General features: G+C 33.3%; 6 protein-coding genes across 8 annotated transcripts; 3 read left to right on the top strand and 3 right to left on the bottom strand.

Annotated features, from left to right (window-relative positions):
• The first annotated feature begins 4,104 nt into the window (after positions 1–4,104).
• Positions 4,105–4,473, top strand: LOC123904655. The gene has a single exon (XM_045954290.1). It carries the CDS (start codon positions 4,105–4,107, stop codon positions 4,471–4,473), a length of 369 nt encoding a protein of 122 aa, XP_045810246.1.
• A 916-nt stretch (positions 4,474–5,389) lies between these two features.
• LOC123904656 lies at positions 5,390–6,324 on the top strand. Its single transcript, XM_045954291.1, has 3 exons — positions 5,390–5,397; positions 5,598–5,991; positions 6,064–6,324. Exons 1-3 carry the CDS (start codon positions 5,390–5,392, stop codon positions 6,322–6,324), a joined length of 663 nt encoding a protein of 220 aa, XP_045810247.1.
• A 3,850-nt stretch (positions 6,325–10,174) lies between these two features.
• Positions 10,175–14,064, bottom strand: LOC123908286. Of its 2 annotated transcripts, XM_045958876.1 has the most exons (8): positions 13,717–14,060; positions 13,135–13,322; positions 12,422–12,580; positions 12,192–12,340; positions 11,932–12,050; positions 11,196–11,362; positions 10,786–11,037; positions 10,175–10,659 (listed from the first exon to the last, which is right to left on the bottom strand). In XM_045958876.1, the coding sequence occupies exons 1-8, from the start codon at positions 13,802–13,804 to the stop codon at positions 10,516–10,518; spliced, it is 1,266 nt and encodes a 421-aa protein (XP_045814832.1). In that variant the 5' UTR covers positions 13,805–14,060; the 3' UTR covers positions 10,175–10,515. The 2 variants fall into 2 exon arrangements, with proteins under 2 accessions (XP_045814832.1, XP_045814831.1); XM_045958875.1 differs by having other exon boundaries at positions 12,192–12,580; positions 13,717–14,064.
• A 1,437-nt stretch (positions 14,065–15,501) lies between these two features.
• Positions 15,502–17,104, bottom strand: LOC123908875. Its single transcript, XM_045959602.1, has one exon. It carries the CDS (start codon positions 16,921–16,923, stop codon positions 15,979–15,981), a length of 945 nt encoding a protein of 314 aa, XP_045815558.1. The 5' UTR covers positions 16,924–17,104; the 3' UTR covers positions 15,502–15,978.
• Positions 17,105–18,816: 1,712 nt separating this feature from the next.
• On the top strand, positions 18,817–23,589 carry LOC123906960 (mitochondrial outer membrane protein porin 6). Of its 2 annotated transcripts, none has more exons than XM_045956992.1 (7): positions 18,817–18,983; positions 19,292–19,368; positions 20,329–20,396; positions 21,236–21,346; positions 21,602–21,688; positions 22,351–22,559; positions 22,706–23,589. In XM_045956992.1, exons 2-7 carry the CDS (start codon positions 19,320–19,322, stop codon positions 23,013–23,015), a joined length of 834 nt encoding a protein of 277 aa, XP_045812948.1. In that variant the 5' UTR covers positions 18,817–18,983; positions 19,292–19,319; the 3' UTR covers positions 23,016–23,589. The 2 variants fall into 2 exon arrangements, with proteins under 2 accessions (XP_045812948.1, XP_045812949.1); XM_045956993.1 differs by having other exon boundaries at positions 18,826–18,989.
• Positions 23,590–25,916: 2,327 nt separating this feature from the next.
• Positions 25,917–26,969, bottom strand: LOC123906962 (NDR1/HIN1-like protein 13). The gene is made up of 2 exons (XM_045956994.1): positions 26,120–26,969; positions 25,917–26,080 (listed from the first exon to the last, which is right to left on the bottom strand). Exon 1 carries the CDS (start codon positions 26,913–26,915, stop codon positions 26,121–26,123), a length of 795 nt encoding a protein of 264 aa, XP_045812950.1. The 5' UTR covers positions 26,916–26,969; the 3' UTR covers positions 25,917–26,080; position 26,120.
• Positions 26,970–27,524: the final 555 nt, after the last annotated feature.

The raw sequence follows: 27,524 nt of genomic DNA on the forward strand, positions 1-27,524 counted from the left end.
AAAATCATTTGATATGTTATTGAGACACATCAAAATTAAAGGTTTATTAAATAACGTAAATCTTGATGGGTTTCAATAACATATCAAATGGTTTTCAAAAAAATTTAAAAATTTATGGATGATCTATACGATATAAACTTTCAATTCAACAGTAAATTTCATAAAATTCATATTCGGTAGATCACTTGTCCACCGTAGCATTAGCCTATAATTCATTATAATAGAGGGGTTGATTTCAATTAGAGGGACTGATTTCAATTACACCAAATCATTTCCTATATTAGTCTTGTATGTGCATGTAGGTGAAAATGAAGTACAACCACAATATCCCACTTAGGACCACTATATTATTACTAGTCTTGTTCTTTGCGACATTTTAGTTGTTGAGATAGGGACAAGAAAACCACTAAATATTTGCCCAAGTCTCTTAATCCCAGTAGCATAACTTCTTCGTCATTCATGATATTGACCTCTACTTTCGAAAAGCTATACTCACTCACGGACCAATATTTGTTAATTAACCGGACTAGAAGCCCAACAGATCAGATACAATGGCCTTATGACTAGTTTATTTTCTGTCAATTAGGACAATGGCTCCTACTATACTACTAGTATAATATTCTCTCCGTCCTGATTTCTTGATCCTTGTAGCTTTTCAGTTTTGTCCTAAAATTTTGATCATTTCAAAAAATTAAGGTATAATTAATGATACTTTATCATTTATACTTTTATAAAAACTAAAGCATTCATTAAATGAATTTTCTCTTTCTTAATAAAGTAAGGATAAAAATGACTTAAGTTATCAATCTTTATTATTTCTTAATCCGCATGTAAAACTCTAAAATGACCAAAGACTTGGGACGGATGGAATACTAATAAACAAATGTGGTTTCACTTTTTTACTTTTTCGAATGTGTATAGCTAGATTGATATTCAATTCAGGTGCGAAAAAGTTCTCTATTTTTATTATTTGTAACAAGCCTGATCCTAAGTAAGACGAATATCAAGAATATATACATTAAAGCTCTTTACATTTTGGCACTATTTCAAATTTTTTGCATTAGTCACATTAATATGTATGTCAGATAACTGATTATCTCAAAAGTTTAAGCTGTTAGAATAGAGCCACGTAAATGGTTTTATATTATTTCTAACATGCCCCCTCATGCAAGAGCTCACTTAGGCCTGAAGCGTGGATAATGCATAAGCTCACCTACCATATGCTTAAATTCCACTTTTTAATTAGAAAAATAAGGGGAGCGGGAAATCAAACGCGAAACCACCACTTAGTCATAAAGGCTCTGATACCATGTCAGATAACCGATTATCCCGAAAACTTAAGCTGTTAGGATAAAATCACATCAATGGTTTTATATTATTTCTAACAATGTACAAACAACTGTATTAAAATTTAAAATATATTTTGATTATAAAATTATACGGAGTAAGTTTCTCTCAAAGATTATTACAAGTTAAAATGAAAAGTTGTGTGTTTGTTGCATTTGAATATATTAAATATAATGAATAAGAATTAAGATATTCGCGTAAAAAAAAAAAATTAAGATATTAACATCGGTTGTGTTATTTGAACTTTAAAATATGGTCATCTCAATACATATCTCTTTTCAATTTTTTATTTCTACACTTTACACATATTTTAAAATACACAATCAAAACACTTGAAGTTTGTTTGCTTAAAAAAAATGGAACAAGCAAACGTCCGAGTTTTTCTCATCCCACCCCCCACGTTTCTTATATTTTATACTTGAACAAGAAATTTTTTATATTCTACGCTTTTCGAATTTTTCTGTGTATTTTGGAAGTCGAAAAGAAACGTAGAGGTGGATAGAGAAACTGTCCAAACGTGGAAGGTTGTTAACTTATGTGGCCCAAATTCAATTCTACGTGTATAAGATTGGGCCCTTCTCCTATGCTTTACATTTATGGCCCAAATCCAAAGCATTGCTTTATAGTTAATTAATTAACTACGTGACAAAGTTCCTCGTTAATTAATTGGACATAGATTGATAAGCCAATACGTACACAAGAACCAAAATACTGTTGACCAAAACAATTTTTTTGCAGAAAAATTAACGTCACACGAATAGAAATCCAAATGCTCCACATCCTAATAAATTTGTTTGGAGTTTACTACTGTAATAAAAAAAATTAACTTTGAGTTTTTATATTGACCGATAAATATTTGAAGAGCCTAGTTTTTGGACAAAACTACTAATGGGACAATTACTTAATTGGCAAACTCTTTTGAAAGTCTTGCATATGCTAGAGGATGATTTTGCCTTCAAAGTAGGCGATAGAGACATTAAAAGTCTCTTTGATTAAAATATAGTTTAAGTTAATTTATCAATTTTCATGTTTCTTTTTCTTCTCACTTTCTTTCATTTCAACCAAACGGACCAAAATATTTAGTTTTGACCTTGAATTTTGAAACAACTTTTATGTGATGTGGTCCAAAATATTGCTACAAGCCTACAACATATGTTTGCTTGAAGATCAAAGATGTGTGGGATGGTGAAGTTTGTAATGTTGTAGAGTTGCCTACTTTGTTACCTATTAATATTATTACATTCATTCAACGATCAGTTCCTTGTTTAGTTAATTCATTCAAAGATACTTGAATTTAGAATGCTGGTCCCAATTTACATGCATGTAAAAAATGGTTATAATTGGCCCTTATTTCAAATACTATATTGAATTAATTTTCTTAAGAATCTTGGTCCTGAATTTGGAAATAACATATCTCAACTAATGCACGGTTCTTATGGCAAATATATCACAAGTCTCTCCCTACTAAAAGTATCTTCCATCAATAAAAGGAGTTTTTTCAACATCAAGCTGTTCTTAATTTATGCAATGAAGACGAAAGTATTCTTCATTGTCTTATTTTTATGTCATTGCGCCATTGAAATTTTGACTAGTTGTGAGTTTAATGATGTTAAGACAATGTGTCACAATGTTGGCTTTGATATTGTTTAAAATCCTTGCGGCCTTAGTTGTTGAAGTGAATATTTTAGCTTCGTTGATAATGTAGAATATTTTAATATCTCACCCCTCTCGGCTCAATCGTGGTTCAAATGTATAGTGTTATTGAAATTTATGTATAGTTTAAACAAATACATCCATAGTGATTTCAAATAGGCATCAACAAAATTCATATTAATTTATGGATATTTATTCGAGTCAGGATCCGTTGACACCAACTAGTTTGACATCAAATGTTACACCTCTCAATAACGTTTTAACCGATATAAATTTTATAAAATCCACCGTTGGATTGAAAGTTTACATCATATAGATCATTTGTGTAAAATTTCAAATAAATCCAAAATCATTTGATATGTTATTGAGATACATCAAAATTAACGGTTTTTGAATTTTTTTAAATGCCGTTAATCTTTATGTGTCTCAATAGCATATCAAATGATTTTGGATTTGTCTGAAATTTTACACAAATGATCTATATGATGTAAACTTTCAATCCAACGGTGAATTTTATAAAATTTATATCGGTTAAAACGTTATTGAGAGGTGTAACATTTGGTGTCAAACTAGTTGGTGTCAACGGATCCTGACTCTATTTATTCAAACTTGCTTCGACTTTGACAGAGAAAATCTGAATCAACTAGGTTTGTATTCAGATTTGAGTTTTACTATATTTCAAAGTACTAAGGTGGGGTGGATAATCAGTGAGGTATATTTTACTAATTTGCACTAAGTGAATGAAATCTTTACTGATTAACCATAGTACGTAACAAAAGAAAATTATTTATATCAATTGGTTCTTGTCTAATACTCTTCATGCAGATGCAGCTAGCTAAATATGAAGCAATCAAACTTTTTGACCAAGTTTCCCATACGTAGCCGTGTTGCTCACACGGTTATCCATTTCTTCACGAAATTTCTATTTTTCAGTCCCCACTTTCCTTACTCATCAAGTTTATTTAATTAATCTACAATAAAAATCCTCTAATTTAATATACATTCAAACACTCCATCTTGCACTTATTTCCTATAAATAATCCTTCACAGTTTCACCAACCTATAATAATAATCATTTGCACAAACTCTTCAATCTTTTACAGCATGACCATTCACAATCAAAAGCAGAACGAGTCTCTACTAAGCCGCCTAAGAACAGCGGTGCAAAAAGTGAAGTTTCTTTTAAGCTCCACCATACTCAACCACACATGGAACGCAGCAAAAATGCTTGGAAGTTCTTCTTTAAATAAACGCCAAATCAGTTTCAATGATCATGGTTTGTTGGTGTGTTCTTCCGATGAAACGGATTCGGAGGAATCTGTTTCTCCATCTCAGCCTTGTCTTCAGAGGACTATAAGTTTTCCTTCAGATGATGATATTGATAAGAGAGCAGAGATTTTCATAGCTAATTTCAGACAGCAGCTTCGGTTAGAGAGACAAATCTCCTTACAACTACGTTATTGCAGGGAATAACATATGTTGTTCTGTTTTTTTGCCTTGAGTTTGATCATGATCAATATTATCAATGATACAATGGAGGACTTTGTGTTTTTTGGGGAGGAGGATCTCCAATGAGAGGATATGAAAAAACAATTTGTTGATTTAATTTTTATTTTATTTTTTAGTTATTTTCTTTGATTTGTGTACTAAGTGACAATTACTATCAGAAACTCGCATACACGACTGCATAGTCCTGAGTTCTAACCTGGATGAGGGCATTCGCATACACTACTGCATAGTCCTGAGTTCTAACCTGGATGAGGGCGTTCAACCAAACAATATCGGTATTTTGCCGGTTGAGATGTGTCTCACAGATTTTTCTAGAGTTATTTGACTAGAAAAGGATGCAAGGAACCTTTGATGTTTTTGTTAGCTGTTTCTCAGGAGTAGTTCACTAGCATTTGTTTCTTACTTTCTCAATTATCAATGTACAACAAAATACATTGAATTATTCAATTATTATTATTGAATTATATTGTATAAATAAAGTTGTCTTCTTGTAAGCCAAGTTTCAAATCTGCACATACCTGAATTTGGTATCATGATATGTAATTGGTCGCATTTTGATCTCCTAACTACTCCCTTTTTTAAAGAGTTTAATTTTGATATGATATCATCTAAAATGTTTTGCACCATAAACAACTCAGAATTAATTATGCACAAATTGTGAGTTAAGAGAGATACAATTTCAAAGGGGTGCATTGAGCCATTTACTTTTTTCCTTTCTTGTACAAAAAGTTGAGAGCACAGCTCATCTCATCTCATGTGATGCTCAAGATCTACCCACTTGCCGGTAGGGGTGAGCAATAGTCAATCTTAATTTGGTCTTAATTTTGATCAGTTAACATAACCTTATTTTTTAACACGCTTCTGCTTCCATCATAATATAATGTATGGGTTTATGGCTTTCTGTAAAATAATTGGGTTGGGCTTTAAATTATTTTACCTAATCTTCACCGGAAATTTATTTTCCTACCCTTACATTTAACCCTACGTATTTTAAAATATTCTCATTCTACCCTTATTTTACTTCACTATTGTGTTGCTGCTCAAAGAATTTGGAGCTCGCTGGGTTTTCATAATACTGATTTTTTTAGTGCTTCTGTCCTGGAGTTGTGGGTGCGTAATTATTCGAGTGGTAATAATGCTCCTAAGTTTCTGGCTGGTCTTTGGTGGAATTGGAGGGCTAGAAACATTGTTTGTGTTGGTAATGAATTGATACATTTGTTTCGAGTTGTTGCTGAAGTTCATAAACTAGCGACTCTCATTGCTTCTTGCTTTCCGCCTAGAATTCACATTGATACTCCTCCCCGTTGGACAACATGGCATTCGTGTAGAACAAGTTGTATGGTGCTAAATGTGGATGGTAGTTGTTTGGGTGCTCCGGGAAGGGCAGGATTTGGTGGCTTAATCCGACGTGGAAGTGGTGACTGGATTGTTGGTTTTAGTGGTTTCTTGGGTGTCGCTGATAACACTTATGCTGAACTTATGGCATTATTTTAAGGGCTCAAAATTGCGAGAACATCTGGCTATAACCGTATATTCTTCTATTCTGATGCACAGATTGTGTTGGATTTAGTTACCAAGGGATATAGTAACTTCCATTGTTATGATGCTGTAATAGCAAACATTCAAGACTTGTTGAAGTTAGATTGGGAGGTCTCGTTACTCCACACGTTGAGGGAAGGAAATGCTTGTACAAACTTTCTCACTAAATTGGGTTCGAAGAACGACACGAAGCTTTCTATTTGGGATTCTCCGCTTGAGGACATGAAGGATTTACTTTTGTCTAATGCTCTAAGGGTGGCGTACCCTAGAGCTTAATTTCTTTTTCTATTTTTGCTTGTTTTCTTTCTCTGTTACCTTATGTACCCAAAAAAAAAAAAAACTGCTCTGGTAAACTCCTATACTTTTTCTGTTTGTTAAATTGACCGGAACACTTTCCTAAGGTGTTCTAGTGGTTTATATAATTTTAAGAACTGTTTAAATTTTTTTACCACAACACTTGTAAAAAAATGTTCAGGTGTGTAAAAAATTGCTGATTTTTTTTTGTTAGGAGATCACTTTTCCTCGAAAGTGTTCCGGTTTCTATGCTGTTTCCAAAGAACACTTTTTATTGCACATGATTTTTGACTTTTACATTTCTCTTGTCATATAATCCTTCTTCTTTCTGACCCATTTATAATCATGTTGGTTTGAGATATTGTTCCTTTTTAAACGCGGTAAGATGCCATAAGTAGCTCTGCATTCAAATTTCACGACGAAGCAGTCAAACGCTATACAGGTTACGATGGAGAAGGCTGCGATGTCATCCCAATCTTTTGGAAACAGCATAGAAACTGGAACACTTTGGAGGAAAAGTGGTCTGGTAAAAAAAAATAATTTACCGGAACACATAGTTGAAAATTTCGTGTGGATTTAGGATAGGTGGTTTGATGTGATTTTTGTGGGTTTTATGAGGTTTTGTGTGAGGAATATGAAGGTATTTGGTTGGATGCGGTGATGGATTTTCGTGGGTTTTGTGGTGGTTATGGAGTGGGGTTTGATGAAGGTGGTGTTGATGAAAATGAGAATTCTTTTCTCCCTTGAATAAATTTCTTCCCAGCTCTTTTCTCCCTTGAATAAAAAAAATTTCGAATTTTTTTTCCTTGAATAAAAACTTCGGAATGTGTTTTCTGAATTTTTTATGAATTTGAATTTGAAAGACTTCGAAAAATGCATTTCGATGTTTTTTTTCAAGGGCAAAATTGGATTTTCAGTTTGCACTTTTAACCCTTATAAAAATTTAGTCACTCGCTCATACAACGTTTCATTCAAAATATTTTCTTCGGGGTGAAGGAATAAGGTCGCATTTTAACTTGCGATATTTTGTTTCATTCAAAATTGTTTCATAAGATGCAAGGGAAGGGTGAAGACAAAAATAAAAAATTGATTTTTATAAGGTTCGGTAGCGAACTCGGTTCGAACCGTTTTATTTCCAAATTTTGTTATTTACACATTCGCTGACTAACCTGCGAGGAGGTAAAATTGAAAGTTTCGGGAGGCTTGAGAAGGGCAAATTACCAGATGAATTTTCACCTTGCAAATTAACAGCTCCCTAATTTCTCCTCCCTCAACAAAATATAACATTATTTGATATCATATAAAAAAATAAAAGAAAGATTAGCTTCACCAAAAAGGCAAATTAGTAGTAATAATTAAGCTAAGCTATACTCTGCCATTTTTTCTGCAAAAATTGTATAAACTTTGATATGAATAAACTGGATCAGATAATTGTTTTTTATTCTCTTTTATGTTGTAGTGAACGGGGAAATTTGAGTGGGGTGCAATTATAACATTGTCCTGTTGTTTGAATGTTGATATGTTGCAAAGGCGCTCCCAACCATGGTTATAAATTGTGGTTGCGGAGGAAGTATTTGTTGCAGTTATTGCAATTGAGATTATTTAGGTCATTGTGATACGCATTGTTGTTGCGGCGTTGAAATCATTTTTAATTTCAACAAAATATATCAAATGACAATAGTATGTCACTGCACTATTTTGTATTTATCTTCCATAGCATATAGGTATCGATTCATATGTGTTTGCAATACACGGTTAAAAGATTGTTAAGGGTAATACTTTTCATTAGAGGTCAATTCTAACATGAACAAGTCCATCAAGTTGTACATGGTGTACAAGTAGCGATTTATATTATAATCGATACGAATTTTACAAAATTTTACCGTTGGATTGAAAGTTTATATCATATAGATCATCTATAAAAAATTTGATTTTTTTTGAAAATCATTTGCTATGTTTTTTAGACTCATCAAAATTAACGGTATTCAATAAAAACCCATAAACCGTTAATTTTGATGGGTCTCAATAACATATCAAATAATTTTTAAAAAAATTCAAAATTTTTATAGATGATCTATATGATATAAACTTTCAATCCAACGGTAGATTTTGTAAAATTCGTATTCGTTATAACATAAGGGTCTTGTTAACATGTGCCCTTAGGCACATGTTAAGATATACCAAAATAGAAATTCATCATTTAATGATACAAGAAATTTAATGCTTCAAAAGTCAAAATGCACAAATTAGCATTTAATAATTTCTATTTTTGCTTCCTTAACATGTGCCTTAAGGGCACAAGTTAACATTCTCCATAACATAAATAGCTACTTGTGCACCATGCACAACTTGATGGACTTGTTCATGTTAGACAAAACCTTCATTAGATTTGACACAAATAGAGATTTTAAGTTCAAAAATTTCAATTTTTGGTGACAAAATTTCAACAAACATGGTTAAAGTCATCTAATATGATTTAGGGTAAATAGTGTCATACCCCCCTGCAAAATAGGCGAGTTTTGCGTTACCCCTGCAAAATATTTTTTTGAGATTACCCCCTGCAATATCAAGATTCCTTGCGTTACCCCCTGGCTCAACAAGTGGGCATATGACATGGAAGAATCTTGACGTGGCATGACACGTGAAAATTAATTAATTTTTTATTTATTTTTAATTGCCAACTCATTAATTAATGTGGATTTTTAATTAAAAAAATGAAAAAAAAACTTAAAAGTTGTTATATTTTTATGAACTTACTTAAAAGAAAGTTTTTTTTTTTTGACTAAAAGTTGTTATTATATATATATATATATATAAAAAATTCTTATATATATATATAATAACTAATAATAGAGTAACCAAAAAAAAAAACGAAGATGAAAAAAAAACTAATAATAATAATAGTAACAAAAAAACTAATAATAATAATAATAATAATAGAGTAACCAAAAAAAAAAAACTGCAATCACATAGTAACGCAAGAACAATCGCTTTGCCCTAACCCCAAATTGAAATTGAAAACGAAGAACAATCGCTGCATATGAACGGAACGAAAAAAAAAAATTCTTTAAATAAAAAAATTTCTTTAAAAAAAAAAAGTTTCTTTAAAAAAAAAAGATTTCTTTAAAAAAAAAGTTACCGTAAAAAAAAGTTCCTTTAAAAAAAAAAGTTTTTTTCATTTTTTTTAATTAAAAAATAAATAATTACTGAGTTGACAATTAAAAATAAATAAAAAATAAATTAATTTCCACATGTCATGCCACGTCAAGATTCGTCCATGTCATATGCCCACTTGTTGAGCCAGGGGGGTAACGCAAGGAATCTTGACATTGCAGGGGTAATCTCAAAAAAATATTTTGCAGGGGGTAACGCAAAACTCGCCTATTTTGCAGGGGGTATGACACTATTTACCCTATGATTTATTATAAGGTTATAATACGGCTGTACACGTGATTAAAAATCACACCGCAATCGCGATAACTACAACACCAGAGCAATATTGCGATCACAATTGCGCAATAGTGATGTCTACCTAAGTGCAACCAATTTTTTGTTGAAATCAATGAAAAACAAGTTTACGTTTTTAGCTCATTTAGTAAAAAATTAGTATTCCTTCTCCAATCCCTCTGCCAAACAGTAACTTTTATGAACACAGGTGGAATTGCAACGAAATAATGAATATGATACAAGTTTTAAATATTAGACTAATCTTAATCAAACGTGTCGTAAAACTAACACTTTATTAATTATCATAAATCTTGATGGATCTTAATAACATATCAAATGATTTTTTTTTTCTAATTTTTTTATGGGTGATCTATATTATATAAACTTTCAATCTAACAGTAAATTTTATAAAATTCGTATTTGGTAGATCACTTGTCCACACTGGTCCACCGTAGCATTAGCCTAATTTATCATATACTAATAGGTTAGCCCATTAAAAAGAAATCTGAAGCTAAAGTATCCCCAAACCAAACTCCATGACAGCAACAATAAAATAAAATAAAAAAACATTGCTACAAGCAATCGACTGTCTCAAAAAGACCACCAACCATAACCACTTACAGCAACTGGATTTGCACACAGACAAACTGTATGCATGCTAAACAAAGCAGCTAAACAAAGCATTGTATCAATAGTCCTATATATGGGACATCGGCAAAGCACCCATCAATTGCATATTTTGTCATCCGCCTCCTCCTTGTCAACCTTCTCAAACTCTCGCTTTAAATTTCGCCTCTGCATATTAAGCTTCTTAGCAAATAAAGCATCCAGTTCATTTTCTTTGCCCGTAATTGCTGCTTCCAAGGCCGGCTGCAGGTTTAGAGATTGATATGAATGAATTCATATATGCACAAGGAAACTAAATTTTTTTAAACTTGAATAAAAAGCATTGCCAAAATCCCCATAAACTTTGTTAAGATTTTCAGAAAAACTTGCCTCGCCTCCTCGATTGTAGGCCTCGTCAGAAATGTAACAACGACGCGTCTTAAGACTAATATGGTTGTACAGACGCATGTCGTCCATAATGCAATGCACATATTGAATTAGAATGAATTCCTTTATGAATCGGGGTACTTTGACCTTCAACATCTCAGGTTCAGTCACATCGACCAGTTTAGCCACTTTGACCTTCTCTTCCTCCTCAAGTTCAGCCAGTAAAGGCAACAAAGCATTTCTCCAGGACAGCGGCTGGTATAGAAATTGATGTTTTTTTTTTTTTTGACAAAGGTATAGTAATTGATGTTAAAAAATTAAAATATGCATAAAAAACTAAAATTGTGAAACTTGAACCAAAAGAATTGCTAAAGGCCCCCCTAAACTTTGTTAATGTTTGCAGAAATACTTGCCTTGGTTTCTTGAACACATAAGTTTGCACCCGATTTAGGACGACTACATCCAATCAGATAAAAAGGAAAAGAATGGTTCTTGTTCCGTTGTATAACTGGTCGACTATGCGCATGGACCACTAGATGAAGCTTGAGTATGAATCCAAACACGAGCTTCGTAGAAACTTCTGTTTATTTATTGTTTTGATCAAATAAGAAACCAAAGGGTGAGCTTAATTTAATAGGGCTGAGTTAAAAAAAAAAAAAAAAAAAAGCACAACAACCAAATGCATATATCAAACAGCCACAAACTAAAGAGAAGACATACAAAACGTCAAAAATATACTTCTTTGACAAAATGAGTTGTAAGTTGTAACATAAACTAGAAATAGTCATTATCTTTATTGCTAGGCCAAATTCAAAACTACTCGACCGCCATACCCATAATAATTATGAATGAAATAAGAAATCACTATAGGTCGACATCAATCAATATACTAAAATAATTATTAATGAAATGATCTAACTATGTCCACAAGGCCCATGAACTGCCATTCTAACACTTCTTGGTGGATTCCATTCCCAATCACTATAGTTTCCGAAGTATGTATGTCCACACCCCAATCGATCGGATACAAATTTTGTGGTTGAGAATGGAATCCCCCGAGAAGTGTTAGAATGGCAGTTCATGGGCCTTGTGGAGTACTAAATAAATGACTAATAGAATCTGGGGTTTGAGCATAAAGATTCCACTGACCTGACAATGGTGGATTTAGTCCAAGAGGATTGTCAGAAGAAGCAGCTGCCTCTCCAGTGTTTGGGTTGATGCCCATGGCTAGTCCCAAGTTCTTCAAAACCTCCTCATCATTCCAGTATCTGCATGGAAAGAATCACTTCAGAAACTATATACCAATTTACATAACAAATTATGGTGGAAATATGGAAATGCCAAAACAATTAAATATGATTTTAAAAAATTGGTAATTTTTTGTCAAAAAAATAAAATGGTATTTAGACCTCATCATTGCAGCGGGACCACCAGTCTCCATCACATCGAAAATATCTTTCAAAGATGGATCTTTGTTGATGTGTTCCATAATCTCTTCTTTATTTGGTGGATTTGGTAGATTGGTAAAATGTTGAAGCATGGAAGACATTGATGGGTCCTGTGATAGATAGCATATACATTCTAATTTAACAACCGGTAGATTTGTATAACAAAAATAGTGGAGAAATTTTATAAATACCTGCAACAATGCAATGCATAGGCGCTTAGCCATGGTCTTAAAATTAGGAATCTTCATGGCCTGTTGCATGATTGACAACAAAAACTCCGGCTTATCAGCCATCTGATTGAATGATGGATCTTCTGCTATTTGTTCGGCCAATTTCTTGATACTTGGATCCTATGACATATTGACATTTTAAGTATCTTTAAGTATACATAATGAAATACTAATTTACATTGGTAATTCAGAGTGTACATCTGACAAATGAAATCCCCTAGTGAGTAAAAAATGAAAAGGGGAACACTCAGGTCAGGTCAACAGCATAATGAGTTCAAATGTCATCAAATGCTTCACCAAACTTAAAGTCTTCAATAAATCTCAATTGTACTGTATTTGTATACAGGGCTTAATAGAAGGAAAAGAGCATGCAATCCCAACGAACGTTCACTGCCATGCCAACAATGAGGACCTCAGAAAAATGTTCAAATTTTATTCCTCACAAAACCTATTCCTAGAATCATTAACCGACATAGGCTGCAAATAGACCAAATCTGATGGATGACCAGGACTCGTAAAAACATGCATATACAAAAACAAAAGTGCATTCTCATAAAGTGCATGCAAACAACATACTCAGCATTGTTAACAATTAACAGGGCTTAATTATCAGTAAACACAGCAGACACCACACATAAAATGCAAATAACACAAGAAAGGAGAAAATAGCTTACATTGAGCAGACCACTCATTGTTGAGCAATCAAAAGCGGTTGCGGCAAAAGGACCCGCAGGTCCAGCAGTTGGTTTAGAGGATGCTTCATTTTTGACAGTTGGTTTAGAGGATACTTCATATTTGACAGTTGGTTTAGAGGACGCTTCATCTTTGACAGTTAAATTCTTTGCTGAACGAGCTTTGTCATCTAAAAGAAGCATCAAAAAGTGCAAAATTAAAGCACATTCATTTAATAAATATGAAAAGTTCCAAAAGACTACAACAAGTGCTCCTAAAGCTAGAGTACCCAACCCAGGAAGTGCTCCTAAGTAAAAATCACATAGGAGCATACAATTTTTTTAGACTCGGTTTCCTTAACCAGTGCCTCGGGGGCACCGGTTAGCATAACTCTTTAAGTATTAATCTCAATGGTTGAGATTTCACTGGACTGTTATGTTACTGGAGAGGATCTCCTCCCTTCGTCCTATATTATAAGCAAAACAAATATTTTCACGCTTATTAAGAAAAGTAAAATATGATAATTTAAAGTATGAATGTTAAATGGAGTTTATAGAATTGAAAAAGAGGAAGAATGAAAATACCTTGTGCAAAGCAAGAAAGGCGAAAGCATGGATTCTTCTTGAATGACAAATTGTTGATCACACACACATATCCTTTTGTGATGAACATATTTTCTTCTTGAATGACTAATTGTTCATCACACACATATATAAGCAAAAAAAAATATGCAAACGATGTGCTTCTTTTCAATCATTATATATATATATGCTACTTTGAAAGAAAAAAAATTAACATAATTTTGCAACAAGTTTGATTCCATCATATATTCCATGTAATATTATACGACCATTTGTCTATCTAATAAAAATAGTATCAAACATGAAAAGAAAAAGAAAAAAGGGGGTACGAGTACAAAAGAAGGGTAATAACAAAGAATAAAAAAGGTTGATGATTAAACAAAAATTCCTATTTAGAAGGGAATTCCAAGTAGTTATCTGAATAAAGTAGTTAATATTATACTCTTATATTATATATTATATGTTTCACTCCAACTCTAATAGTATATATACTTAGTATTAGTATATTATATAATTTATGTTCCTATAAATATAGCTCGGTTAATAAGAATATTGCATATAATATTAACGGATGTTCAAAGGTTTAATTTCGGACTCATGTATATGGAAAAAATTTAGTTGAGAGAGAATAACTTCGTACTTATAATATGATACCAAAAGAAAATTATATGGACAATGTAAACAAATATAATCTCTATAAATAAAATAGGTTAGTTACTTTTCGGTCCCAGTATGAATTGTTTTTGGATCCGTGTCCCTGGTCAAGAGGGAATAAGCAATAACCAAGCAGAGTCAGACTCCGGAAGAAAATATCGACAGATACAACTATGAAGATGATACCACCAGCATTTTGCAGTGATTTGCCATACTGAACTCAGTACCCTAAAATAGTAGTTGGATGCATTTGGCAGCTGTAGTTAACTTTGCATTATTGTCTTCTTTTTTACTCCAAATTATGTGTAATATTGTATTTTTCTTTATTTTTTCATAGCCATCTGTGTACATGTCTAACTATTTTTGTTCTTTGCCACCATCATTCTTCAATCACTTTCTCTCTATTAAAGACAAAACAAGGAGAACCGTGGCTCCATGTTCCTATATGAAGCTCTGTTTTGTGGATGCAATGACGACTAAGGACCAAACTCGGAAATGGCACATATATATATATATATATATATATAGTAACCCAAGTTTCTGATTCAGTTGAAGCTGGACAAAGCAATTGTTTGTCCTCCAAATGTAGATATCATTTTTTATGCTGAACTGGGTTATCAAATTGCTCGTGTGTTGAACCCACTTGGGTTGGTCTTGTGTTATTGGCTTGGGACCTGAGAGTGTACTCCTCCTTAAGGTCTCAGGTTCGATTTTCTCTGGTGTCAATTTGGGTGGGCTAATTTAGCTTTTTCAAAAAAAAAAAATTGCTCGTGTGTCGATTTTTTTCCTTCCGCAATCATTCATAGCATAGTGTCTTTGAGTTCTTACTCAACACCATTAATTAATTGGAAACAACTTGAGAGAAAATGGTTGGGAGCATATGGTCTTTAAATTGCAGCCCGCATCGGCAACTGTGGCTCCAGTATTGTTGATGTTGTAGTTATCGCAACCTTATCACATTGCAATTGCGGTGTGATTTTCAATCACAGTGAACCGTATAAGAAACCACATTATATGATCTTAACCATGTTTGTTCAGATTTTCTCACCAAAAATTGAAATTTATGAACTTAAAATCTCAATTTGCATTAGATATAATGAATTTTTTTACTCTTGACAATATTTCAAGCACCTATGAATCAGTACTTACCAAGTAAAACGAGACTACGCTATGGAAGGTAAATACTTGACATAAGTGTCATTTGATATGTTTTATGAAAATTAAAAATGATTTCAAAGCCGCAACAACCGCAATGCGCGTGAAAGTGACCTCAATAATCTAAATTGCAACACAGGAAACAACTGGACAATGTTACAATTGCATTGCACCCCACTCAAATTTTCCCAGTCACTACAACATAAAAGAGAATCAATAAATTATCTGATCCAGTTTATTCATATCAGAGTTTATACAATTTTTGCAGAAAAAAATGGCAGAGTAAATTTAGCAATCCTCTGTTTCTCTACAGTACACAGATGAATTTTCACCTTGCAAATTAACAGCTCCCTCTTTTCTCCTCCCTCAACAAAATATAACATTATTTGATATCATATAAAAAAATAAAAGAAAGATTAGCTTCACCAAAAAGGCTAATTAGTAGTAATAATTAAGCTAAGCTATATGATACATCTTAGATTCCTCCAAAGGACCAGTATGATTGAAAAAATTAAGTGTCTTAACCCACTTCTCTTGATTCTTCAACAAATGAACCGCAATTGTATCATTCACAAGCTCATGACTACAAACAGAAACTGGATCAGGATAATTATACATAGACCATTTAGCATTAAACCTATTTAATCCTCTACGACCCCATCTCATCCAATCACCAAACACCTTATCTTCAGGACCCTCCACGTGTTTCTTAGGAATATCTGAACCGTGAATCCACTCAACAATATCCCAACTTACCAAAAAACCCATCCCAGACATGTAATGTTTAAAAGGGTCCATGCTACTACACGGTATCACAAATCCATAGTATAAATCCTCTTTTGGTAACGGTTTCAATGATTTCACTAAACTGTTGAGTCTTACATACGTGTCATCATCTGCTTTCATCACGTAATGATAAGGAGGGTAATTTGGTCCATTCACTGTTTCGTTGAAAATCTCTGGTAAACTTGTGAAGAACGTTGATGTTTTTCCTTTGTTCATGTTTTCTGTGCAGTTGAGAATCACGATGTCGTTGTAACGCATGATTTCTAACGAGATTATTGTTTTTTGATCTTCTTTTGTGAGGTTGCAGAACACGAATTTGACGTCGATTTTTGCACCTTCGGGGTTTTGTGTACCGTATACAAGACGGAGGAAGTGTCGTCGGAGATATTGGTCGGGGAGTGTGAGAATTCCGATGAGAATTCTAATGTCTTCTTGTTGTTGTTCGTTTGAAATTGAAGATGAAGTGTTTGTTGTGTTGTTTGAAAAAGTACATCGACCGAATCTTAGAAGATTCTCGAATCGAACTTCGTTTATGGAAGCTAATATGCAGAGTAAGAAGATAGATATGAAACATGAGAGCATGAAACGTTTTCGGTTTGGTTTTGGAGATTTCATTACAACAACTATTGTGTTCTTGTTGATGTTGGGGCTGAAAGAAAGAAAGAAAGGGAATGTGAATTAAGATGTTTAGGGAGGAATGAAAATGTAAGTGGTGATGATTCTCTTCTAGTAATTAATAAATTTTGTTAAGTTTCTTAGAGGTAACGCATTTGTATTCATTTTCTTCTTCTTGGGATTTCCCTTTCACTTTTGACTTCTTCTAATGTAAGAAGAGTGTGATTCATATATAATTCCCTTTCACTTTTGACTTTTTGAGCTTTTGTCCACTATTTGTGTTACATAAGCCTTCAAGTTTTAGTATCTCTAAAGTTAGCTTAGTTGGTAATGACATCACATTATATGTGTAGAGTTGGAGTTTGAACTCAGACACTCTACTTATTTAACTTTAAGGTAGAATTTCTAGCCACTAGGCTAGTTGACAAAAAATTCTTCACGTTTTTATGATTAGTTAGAAGTTGTCACGCTGCATTAAAGATAAAGAAAGATTATACTATTTATAAATTATTATTAGTCTCGATTTTTAAGCAACTTGAGCTTATACTAATAGTTATTTTTGTTTGAACTCGGATTATCTCAAAAAAATTGTCATTAACAGATACGCATTAGCCACTTAAGTCAAATAACTTCGTTTAACATGTCAAGACAATACAAAAGAATGATATAATTCAACATTAAACAAAAATTAAGATTGTGTTTATATATATGGTGGAAAACTGGAAATCAATTACTATTAAATGTTAATTTAATTAATAACTATTGATTAAATTTTGAGAAATATTATGATAATATGATTAACTGACTAGACTAGTGAGATCTTGGGGTCTTTCAATGTATCCCTAATATGTGCCTGATATGGAGTAACTTGATTAATTGATTAAGGAAAATGCTAAACGGTGCCTTCGGGGTACTGGTTAAGCATCTTAAAATAGAAATTTTGTCTCGAAATACGTGCATTCAATGCCTCAAAAGTACAAAAAGTTGTCTTTTCAATATAAATTTTATTTTTTATTTCCTTTTTAGGTATGCTTAACAAGTGTCCCGGGGACACTGTTTAGCATGACTCATTGATTAATTAGTAGTTAATTGAACACTAGCGTGAGAAAGCAACATGAGATGGTGGTGTTGAGCCTAAATGCTGGCTGCCAACAGTATGTTGAATCTCGTTTGGTTTGCGTGATTTTGATGTAAAGTGGTTTGGTCAACTTTTCGTAATTAGGCATATTTGCATGAATGAAGAAGAAAGGCTTGGACATAACATAACTCACGCCATACTTGACTCTCAAGCAAGTAACATCGTTGACCAGGAAATACTAATTAGTATTTAAATTAAAAGGTCCTCAGTTAAAATATAATAATCGTAACTAATTTTGATCTTATTGGACAATTGTTTTCTGCCAGCGCCAGTTTAATTGATTTTAGTATGTGGTTCCGCATGGGTCCATTAACTTTGAAATGTGGTTAATCATATTAAAATAAATTCGTAAATTTGGTGGTAATCAATTTTATTAATATATTAGATTAGAAGTAGATGTACAAAAAAAAATGTATAAAAAAACAGGTTTGCAAATAAATTGGCCGGTTCAAAAAATTGCCGGTTCACTGATTTTTCCAGTTCGTGCGGTTTTCACCGGTTTGTTAGCATGTCTGATCCAACACCCAGACCAGACCGATTGACCCCCGGTTTCCGATTCAACCGGTTCGACCGGCCGATCCGATTTTTAAAACACTGATTTCAAATAAACATGAACTCTCTTTAGATGATTTACCCGATCATTTTTTTCTTTTTTTTTAAGCAATTGAAAATAGAAGTTAAAACCCTATTATAAAAAAAAAAAAAAAAAAAAAAAAAAAACCTAAAACTAAAACAACAAAAACTCCCCCTGAAAAATAAAAAGGAAAAACTCAGCAGCTCAATAATAAAAAAATTGCAGCGACTGCCACTTGCCCACTTGTATCAGAAGCAACAAGTAGTAGTCGCACTGAATCTTTCTCGCCGTAAAAAGCAAAAGCTGCTCGTAAAACGTAGCCGGACTTAATCGCCGGCACCACAAACTGTAAGAGTCCGTCCACCGTCCACGTTTTCCTTTCTTCTTTATCTGTTGTTCTTTCTATGGATTTGATTCCTGCTCGATTTGCGGCCGCGATATCCGCAAAAAAAACGCACCATGTGACTGAATTGCGTCGTAGCAGATCATAGCTCCATTACGAATTGCGATTCTGATATTCATAGCTAAATCGGCGCGATTGAAAACATAGATTATTCGCTGTAGTGGTCTTGGATCTGTTGTAGATAGCCTTATCGTGTTTATCTCCCTGGAAATTGGAAATTGTGATGTAACATACTGTGGTGTTGCATTTGCAGGTTTTGCTGCATTTCATTCTGATTCATTATGGCCAATGGTCCAGCACCGTTTTCCGAGACTGGCAAAAGAGCAAGAGGTAATCCTGCATTAAAAGAATTCAGAAGTATTTATTTTCTGTTATACAGTACAAACCTTAGGGTTCAAACCTAGTTAGGATATGGAATAACTTAGGAGCACCATTTATGTATTAGTAGTACAATTAGTTTTGTCGAATATCAGCCATGGATGATTGCATTTGCAGTTGCTTATTTTTTATAACAGCCGTGTGTCGCGGCTTAAAATGGTAGATTTTTGGCATTCTGCTATGGTTCACCGGTGGTATTTGATAACACGGATTGCAATTCATCATTACCTATTCATCCCTCACTTACATACATATAGACCTGTATTTATTAATCATGACCATTAATTTCAGATTAGACAGTTCATATTACACATCAATTTCAACAGAGTTAAACGATTCCCGCCGTTGATCCGAATCGGACGGTTGAGCACGCACACGCAGTTGCTGCACCAAATCCAATTTTGATACATATACATTGCATCTATGAAGCACCGGCACAAACACTAGATATGACATTGACACAGACACGTTAACACCGGTAAAAAAATTGTAAAACTGAATTAATTGAACGTAATCGCATGTGTAGTGTCGGTGTCAAACACCGACAGATGCTGAACACTGAATACGCCTTCCATCGGAAGTGTTGGTGCTACAGAGCGCCATATATGTATGACACGCCTTTGAACAAGTTCGATATAATTTATCAACCTAAAAGATTACATACTTTCTCAATGCATCGCCCTACCTGTGTGTTAATTACACCAAGCCTTTGAGCGTATGGTGAACTGTGTGAATCTGAAAACTATGATCAGGTTTTCCTCCTTTTGAAACCCCTTTTTGATCATATGATGTTACCTATGGTCAACATCTAGATTTTTGGGTGTCGGCTTCTTTATATTTCTTCTCAAATCGCGTAAATTTTCTTAAATATACTGATGATATTAAGTTGTCAATTTTCTGATTCTCATGCAGACCTGTTGTACAAGGATTATAACTTCGACCACAAGTTTATCTTTTCAGTGCCAAATTCCACTGGATTGGTAATACTTATCACAGTTTTTAATTAGTATAATTATTTATAATTTTTTTTTTCTTATCATTAGAGTGTTCAATTTCTCATTGTAGTTGATGCTTAGTAATATGAAATCCTTTTTGCTTGAATATGCCATAGTTCTAATCGCGCACACAATCACACATATATTGAGCTTATAACTAAAATGGTATTAAAGACAGTGATTCTCTGTGTCTGTGTGTGCGTGTCAATTTTAATTATATCCATTTGTCTATTTTTCTCTTTAGACTATCAAGTGGAAAAAAAAAAGAGATGGAGAATGAATATATTTTATGTACTACATCATTGATTGCTGTACTTAAGTTTCTGAAATTTTATTCACTGAAATATGAAGATTTGGCTCTGTTTTTATTGTTATAATCAAATATCATTGGTTGTAGCATCAAATATACTTTGAGATACCATAAAGAAGAAATATGTTTATTTACAAGGAATCATTGTTTATTCTATTTAAAGTAATATATCACGTATGCTAAGCATTGGAAGACATCATGTATTGCATATTTATACCCGCTCCCACCATATGGAATTGTACCATCAAATATAGCACTACTGTGGACAGAATGAGTATTGTTTTTTTCCTTCCTTGTCAAAATTGATTTTATAACTTTTGCAACTCTTTTATTTATCTTTCAATTCATTGGTTGTTTGTTTATATATTCTCATGGGGCTGGGTGCTATAGAGGATACATATTTGTGGCAATTGGCAACTTGTATTAATGTTATACTTTATCAAATGTATTGTAAAACAGAGAGAAACTTTTTGAGTAATGTGCCTGATTTCAAATTCAATTTTCCCTTTGGCAGGGTCTTACAGCTACAGGGTTGAAGAAGGATCAATTTTTTGTTGGTGACATAAGTGGACTTTACAAGAGTGGAAACGTTGCAGTGGATGTCAAAGTTGATACACACAATAATGTAAGAAGTAGAGATATATTATTTTTCCATTTATATATGTTAATATAGGTACTACTACCACTACTCTTAATATTTTGATCGGTGATTTTAACAAAAGTTCAAAGTTATAAAAATTAAAACTGGTTCAGTTATGTATGGTGATCTAAATTTTGAACTGAAACCAGTAGTTAGTAACTTAGTAAGATGCTTCATTTTAGTGTTTTACTTTTTACCATCTCTTAATCATAATGATGTTTATGTGATTTACCTCATCAGGTATCTACAAAAGTGACTTTGAACGATGTTTTCCACAGTAAAAAGGTAGCTTTGAGCTTCAATATACCTGATCACAAGTCAGGAAAGGTGAGTAAAATCTAGCTTTCCCAATGTGTGATAATATTAGTGCTTGTTTCATAGGCTGAATTTAAGGATGCAGTGTTTGTATTTGTTCCGGAAAATACTTTAAATGTTATCTTTAAGTCTTTATCTTTGTATAATCCATACTAGCAATGATGTAAAGTTTTTCAGTTAAGGTCTTTAGTCGTCAATAAAAGCGACTGCATTCCTTAAGTTATACTGAAAATCGTTGTTGGCATATTCTTGGTGATAGTTGATTCACTTGACTGTGATAGGTTACTAGCATATAATTAGAAATTGCAAGTTGGTAAGCTAATAATATACCAAATTATTAAGTTAAACTTAAAAGATATGAATTTGGTGTTAGTGAGGAGATGTGATAGACAGATTGTCTCTTTGTGGTTAACGTTACCAGTAATAATTAATTAATAACAATAACAGTGAGAAAATTATTATACTTGAACAGTAGCTTAGTGAAACAGCCATTCCACTCATGGTCATGGAGTGTGGCTGCCTAGACTGACAATTTTCCACCCTTTCAAAACAGCCATTCCACTCATGTTCAGTTTCCTGCTGAAGAATCCTTTTTATGTGGTTAGCTAGATGTATGCAAGAGTATTTACTTTGGCATTCTTACGACGCATCTGACTGTGGAATTATTACATCAGTTGGATGTGCAGTATCTTCATCCTCATGCAGCCATTGATTCCAGTATTGACTTGAACCCGGCCCCTCGATTGGAGCTTTCAGCTGCAATTGGAAGCAAAGATATATCCATTGGTGGTGAGGTTGGATTCAATACAACTTCTGCTTCATTCACGAAATATAATGCCGGAATTGCCTTCAATAAACCAGATTTCTCTGCAACACTTATGCTGTAAGTGTTGTTAGTACCATATTTTCCTAGTTCAGTATCATATTATAATATCTTCTTATTTTCCAACTTTAAATGTTTTATGTTTCAACTTTTGATAAGGTAATAATCTTTCATATAACAATACCATCAACTCACTGTTTATGCAGGGCTGATAAAGGAGAGGCCCTGAAGGCATCATACATTCATTATGTGGACCGCCCAGATGAATTAACAGTTGCTGCTGAACTTGCTCACAAACTGTCCTCATCCGAGAACAGATTCACCATTGGAACCTCACAATTAATAGATCCAAAAACAGTTTTGAAGACTCGATTCAGTGATGATGGTAAAGCTGCCTTCCAATGCCAACGAGCGTGGAGGCCAAATTCACTCATAACCCTGTCTGCTGAGTACAACTCCACAAAGATCTTTGGTTCACCTGCCAAATTTGGTCTTGCTCTTTCTCTCAAGCCTTAAACTGGTTTGCCAATTAAACCCTATTTAATAACTTTTAAACTTTAGCATTCTATCATTTTACACTGTTGCCATTACCCCTGGAGGGATGTTTCAAGCCCTATCATATCATAAGGTAAACCAAAGGAATCAGTATCATTTGTGAATTCTTCTAAAGCAACATGGGAAAGAGACCCAGTTTTGAAAACTTACATAATGACATTTTTGTAGCCAATTTATAGTACTGCCATTCAATATCTGACATATGCTTTTGGGGCCAAATTTTATTTATTTCAAAACGATTCATAGTGACGTGGATAATTGGTGCCTGAGGTCTAATTTCATTATTTTAGTAACATCTTCTCATATAACCCAACTTTGGTTTATCATTCTATTCCTCTGAGCAGTTGAATGGTTACAAAGGGGATGTTTTGTACTAAGGATGTAGTATGAATAGGAGTAATAAGGTGCTGGAAACGAATACATCGGTTTGTGTGAATAAATTCAATGATATGTATTATCTTTTTTGAGATGATTACATTTTGGATACTGATGTTTATTAAGGCACGTTTGATTAAGATTACTCTAATAGTTAAAACTTGTATCATATTCGTTGCAATTCCACCCGTGTTCATAAAAGTTACTGTTTGGTAGAAAGATTGGAGAAGGAATACTAATTTTTTTACTAAATGAGCTAAAAACTTGAACTTGTTTTGCATTGTTTTCAACAAAAAATTGGTTGCTCTTGGGTAGACCTCACTATTGCGCTCACAAAGGTGGGTCTGAATATAATTAGGTCATTTTGGTGCTGTGCAGAGATTGTATTTGCTGCGAATGTTGGGTCTTCTGAAATAAAAAAAAAAAGGGTTTTGTTATGCTAAATTGAAGGGGATAGTGTTGGTTTTCCTCTCTAACACAGAATCCCTCTCCCAGAAAGCATGGATTCTATACAAGAATTGAGTGAGAGAACACATGTTAATTTATATTCTCTTTTGCTCAGAACTCAAGATCTAATAATCAAACTTCTCTAAAATAAAACTTAAATTTCTTCCTCTTCAAATTTATACCATATAGAATCTTGTAAAATGTCTTTTAAAATTACATTAGATATCATGGTCAATTTTAATATGGACCATCCATGGTGGACCAATCATGAATAACATTATAACTAATACGAATTTTACAAAATTCACCGTTGGATTGAAAGTTTATATCATATAGATCATCCATAGAAAAATTTAGAAAAATTGAAAATCATTTGATATGTTATTGAGACACATCAAGATTAATGGTTTATTAAATAACGTTAATCTTGATGTGTCTCAATAACATATCAAATGATTTTCAAAAAATTATAAAAAATAACAGTGAATTTCGTAAAATTCATATTCGGTAGATTATTTGTCCACGATGGACCACTTGTGAAGGTGGTCCACCGTAGCATTAGCCTAGATATCATAACCTTTTTTATCGGTTAATAACATTTTTAAGTCATTCCTTGAAGTTAGTCAAAATAAAAAAAAGTCATACCTTGAAGTAACTCTTGACGTGACAACATATAGTTTCCCGTGAGAGAAAATAGATCGTAAGAGGGTATACTGTAACATTTTTAAGTAACCGTCCTTGATTTTTGTTGATGTTCATTGCAAATGAAATAACCAATGGAAATTATCATCTTGAAACTTGAAAGGAATTCCTGCCCACCAACCTTGCTCATTGATATCACATTTGCTTCCACAACATATTTTCTCATTTTTGTGATCATCAATGTTTCACAGCAACATAATCGGACACCAACTTTTAATCTTGTTTTGTGATTTGGAATTCATGAAAAATTTATTGTGTTAAAAATTCATGAGCGTGCATGTCATCCGACCTATTAACATATGAGTTGGCATGATACAGATGATCAAAACTCAAATATGTTTTTTCTTTACTAGATATTAAATTCAAAATGTAATCGTTGATAGAATCAATAAATTCAAAATGTAATTGTTGATAGAATCAATAATTACATTCGTATGAGCCAATATAGCTGTATCTTGAAAAAATAATTAGTTGTTCATGTTATGCAAAAAAAAAATTGGATGTGTTTTGAACAATATTTGAAAGTATATCGACGTCGGAACTTTTGGAATGAGCAAATTGTGTGGTATATTGACTTTGACATCTACATCATTGCTCTCTCCAACACTCATGTTACCAATTCCCAAAATCTCAGACATTTTATTTCTTTCTTAAACTTCAAAATATGAACATCCAACTATAAGTCTCGTGTTTCTAGTTAATGAAAGAAAAAGAACTTCACAAAAATTCTAAAGATGGGAATAAGTTAAGGTAACAGGCACAACTTCTTGAATATGATTGTGGTGATATTAACCTTTGTTAGCCATTTTCACTACAACAAAAGTTATAATATTCCATTAGTAGTTTGTGGTGATGAGTGGATGAACAGATGTTTGATTAATAGTCGATTAGTGGTGTTATATTTATAGAGGGATGTCTACATTACTTCATGCATCTAAGCATCAACTATAGTAGTCATTTTCAACATATGTTTAGTTCAGTGTGTCATATGCAGAAAGAATCATTAGAATGTAAGAAAGAAAGTTTGAGATAAACATCAATAGAACATTAAAAACAAAGATATGTATGGTGTATGTATGATGTATCCACCATATCTAGGGAAAATAGTTCCCAGAAATGTTTTAGAATATGCAATCATAATCATTCATTTTATCCATATAAGAGTAAGTCATAATTATTTGATTTCGTGGATCTTTATTACAATTACCAAATAACTAATGACAATACCGATTGCGATCGGGAGAGGTTGAAACCACTTGATGATAGAACTAACCTCCGAAACAAATTAAATTAGTGGTGAAAACAAAAACAAAACAAAAAAATTGCTTAACAAATTTATTTTGGAAAGAAAAAAAAAAAGTAACAATTAAATATATATTTTTGAATGGCAAGTAACAATTGAATTACTAGTATATCTTAACTCCTAACCCTAAATCCAAATTATAGATTACTGCAGCCAGCCTATCTAACCGAAGAAAAATACTATTGGATCCTATTAGTATTTTCTATCCCTAAATCCGAATTAAAGTATGATTTTCAATTTCATAACCAAAGATCTAATCCGTAATTACAATCTTTGTTAACAATCTTCGCCTGCGCCGTTAACTGATCAACCGTCACATCACAGTCAACCTTAACTCTAATCTTCCACGTCTTAACGGATCCCACTTTTATTTTCACCGGCGCTCTCAGTTTCAAACTTAACGGCACATTCCGTTTCGCCACAGCATTCAACAACGTCCTTCGATCAGATCTCGCTAGTTCTATGCCATTACCCTTCAACACCGTCTGAAACACCGTCACGTTATTTGACGGTTGATAAAACACCGGCAAAACGCCGTTACAGAGAACGGCGTCTTTGTAAAATATTTCAACAGTACTATCGGTTTCATAGTAGATTCCGATTTTGTTGTTACCGTTATCAGCTTTAACAGAGACATCAAACTCCGGCGAAATTACAGACGAATTGAGATTCATTCCTTTCACAGAAATGCGATCGATTGAATAATGAGGCGATTCAGGTCGGAAAATCAAGTAAAAAACACCGGCGGCGATGGCAGCGAGTACAAGTAGAATAAATAGGATTCCGATGAGCCAGCAGAGACAACAACAGCAGCGGTTCCGGCGAGTTTTCCGGCGAGTGTAGTTGGCGTAACGTTGAGCATTTTCTGGTGGAGGATGGCGGTAGGTTTGGTCTTTGGGGACTTGGATGATATAGGTTCCTGGTGGCGGTGATGGAGCAGGAGCAGTGTTGGAAGCCAATGCGGGTTTCTGAGACGACGTCGTTTGAGAGTCGTCTGAAACGGGAAGAGTGTTTGGGTGAATTCGATCAGCCATTGGAAAAGTGTAGAATTGGGAGATTGGTTTGGTGAGTGTAATGGTTTGCACAACTTGAGTGGTTATATAGGGGAAAACGGAATAGAAAAGAAACCGTGTACGCGTAAAATCATTGCACGCGCTACTACAGATTTTTTTTTTATAGACGCGCTACTACAGATATAATATATTATATGAATTTAATTTATATGCACCGTCGGTGTAAAGTTATTTTGCACATGCATCCAATAATATTCCGACACATCATGTATGGTAATTAAAAACACATGATGTGTCACATTCATTAAATGATGTGGCAAAATGTTATTGGATGCATGTGTAAAAAAAATTTACACCGACGGTGCACAACAATTAAACTCATATTATATACTCCCATTTTTTGATATTTCATTTTGTTTTCTTTTTTATTAAGAAGATTTCTTTTTGGAATATACGATTACGGAGTATTTTTTACAAAAATAAACTAAAGAATGAGATTTGGTGTGGAGAGGGCCAATCTCAAATTGACAAGTTTGTTTTAAAGGAATTGTTTTAGGAATGTAAGGGAATTTTTTTTTCTCTGCAGTGATAATGAGCTGTTTGTGACTGTATATAATCATTTTTTTTTTT

Source organism: Trifolium pratense, linkage group LG2 (genome assembly GCF_020283565.1).
Source record: "Trifolium pratense cultivar HEN17-A07 linkage group LG2, ARS_RC_1.1, whole genome shotgun sequence".
NCBI lineage: Eukaryota > Viridiplantae > Streptophyta > Magnoliopsida > Fabales > Fabaceae > Trifolium > Trifolium pratense.

What these genes read in the sequence shown, in the direction of transcription:
- LOC123908286 (XM_045958875.1), bottom strand. Translation starts at nt 13,804, where the DNA reads ATGTTCATCACAAAAGGATATGTGTGTGTGATCAACAATTTGTCATTC. An exon ending in CAATGAGTGGTCTGCTCAAT is followed by an intron (nt 12,581 to 13,134) that starts GTAAGCTATTTT and finishes AATATGTCATAG; the next exon opens with GATCCAAGTATCAAGAAATT. An exon ending in TATGTGTTCAAGAAACCAAG is followed by an intron (nt 11,038 to 11,195) that starts GCAAGTATTTCT and finishes TTTCTATACCAG; the next exon opens with CCGCTGTCCTGGAGAAATGC.
- LOC123906960 (XM_045956992.1), top strand. Translation starts at nt 19,320, where the DNA reads ATGGCCAATGGTCCAGCACCGTTTTCCGAGACTGGCAAAAGAGCAAGA. An exon ending in GACTGGCAAAAGAGCAAGAG is followed by an intron (nt 19,369 to 20,328) that starts GTAATCCTGCAT and finishes ATTCTCATGCAG; the next exon opens with ACCTGTTGTACAAGGATTAT. An exon ending in CTGATCACAAGTCAGGAAAG is followed by an intron (nt 21,689 to 22,350) that starts GTGAGTAAAATC and finishes TTATTACATCAG; the next exon opens with TTGGATGTGCAGTATCTTCA.
- LOC123906962 (XM_045956994.1), bottom strand. Translation starts at nt 26,915, where the DNA reads ATGGCTGATCGAATTCACCCAAACACTCTTCCCGTTTCAGACGACTCT.
- LOC123908875 (XM_045959602.1), bottom strand. Translation starts at nt 16,923, where the DNA reads ATGAAATCTCCAAAACCAAACCGAAAACGTTTCATGCTCTCATGTTTC.
- LOC123904655 (XM_045954290.1), top strand. Translation starts at nt 4,105, where the DNA reads ATGACCATTCACAATCAAAAGCAGAACGAGTCTCTACTAAGCCGCCTA.
- LOC123904656 (XM_045954291.1), top strand. An exon ending in ACACTTATGCTGAACTTATG is followed by an intron (nt 5,992 to 6,063) that starts GCATTATTTTAA and finishes TCTGATGCACAG; the next exon opens with ATTGTGTTGGATTTAGTTAC.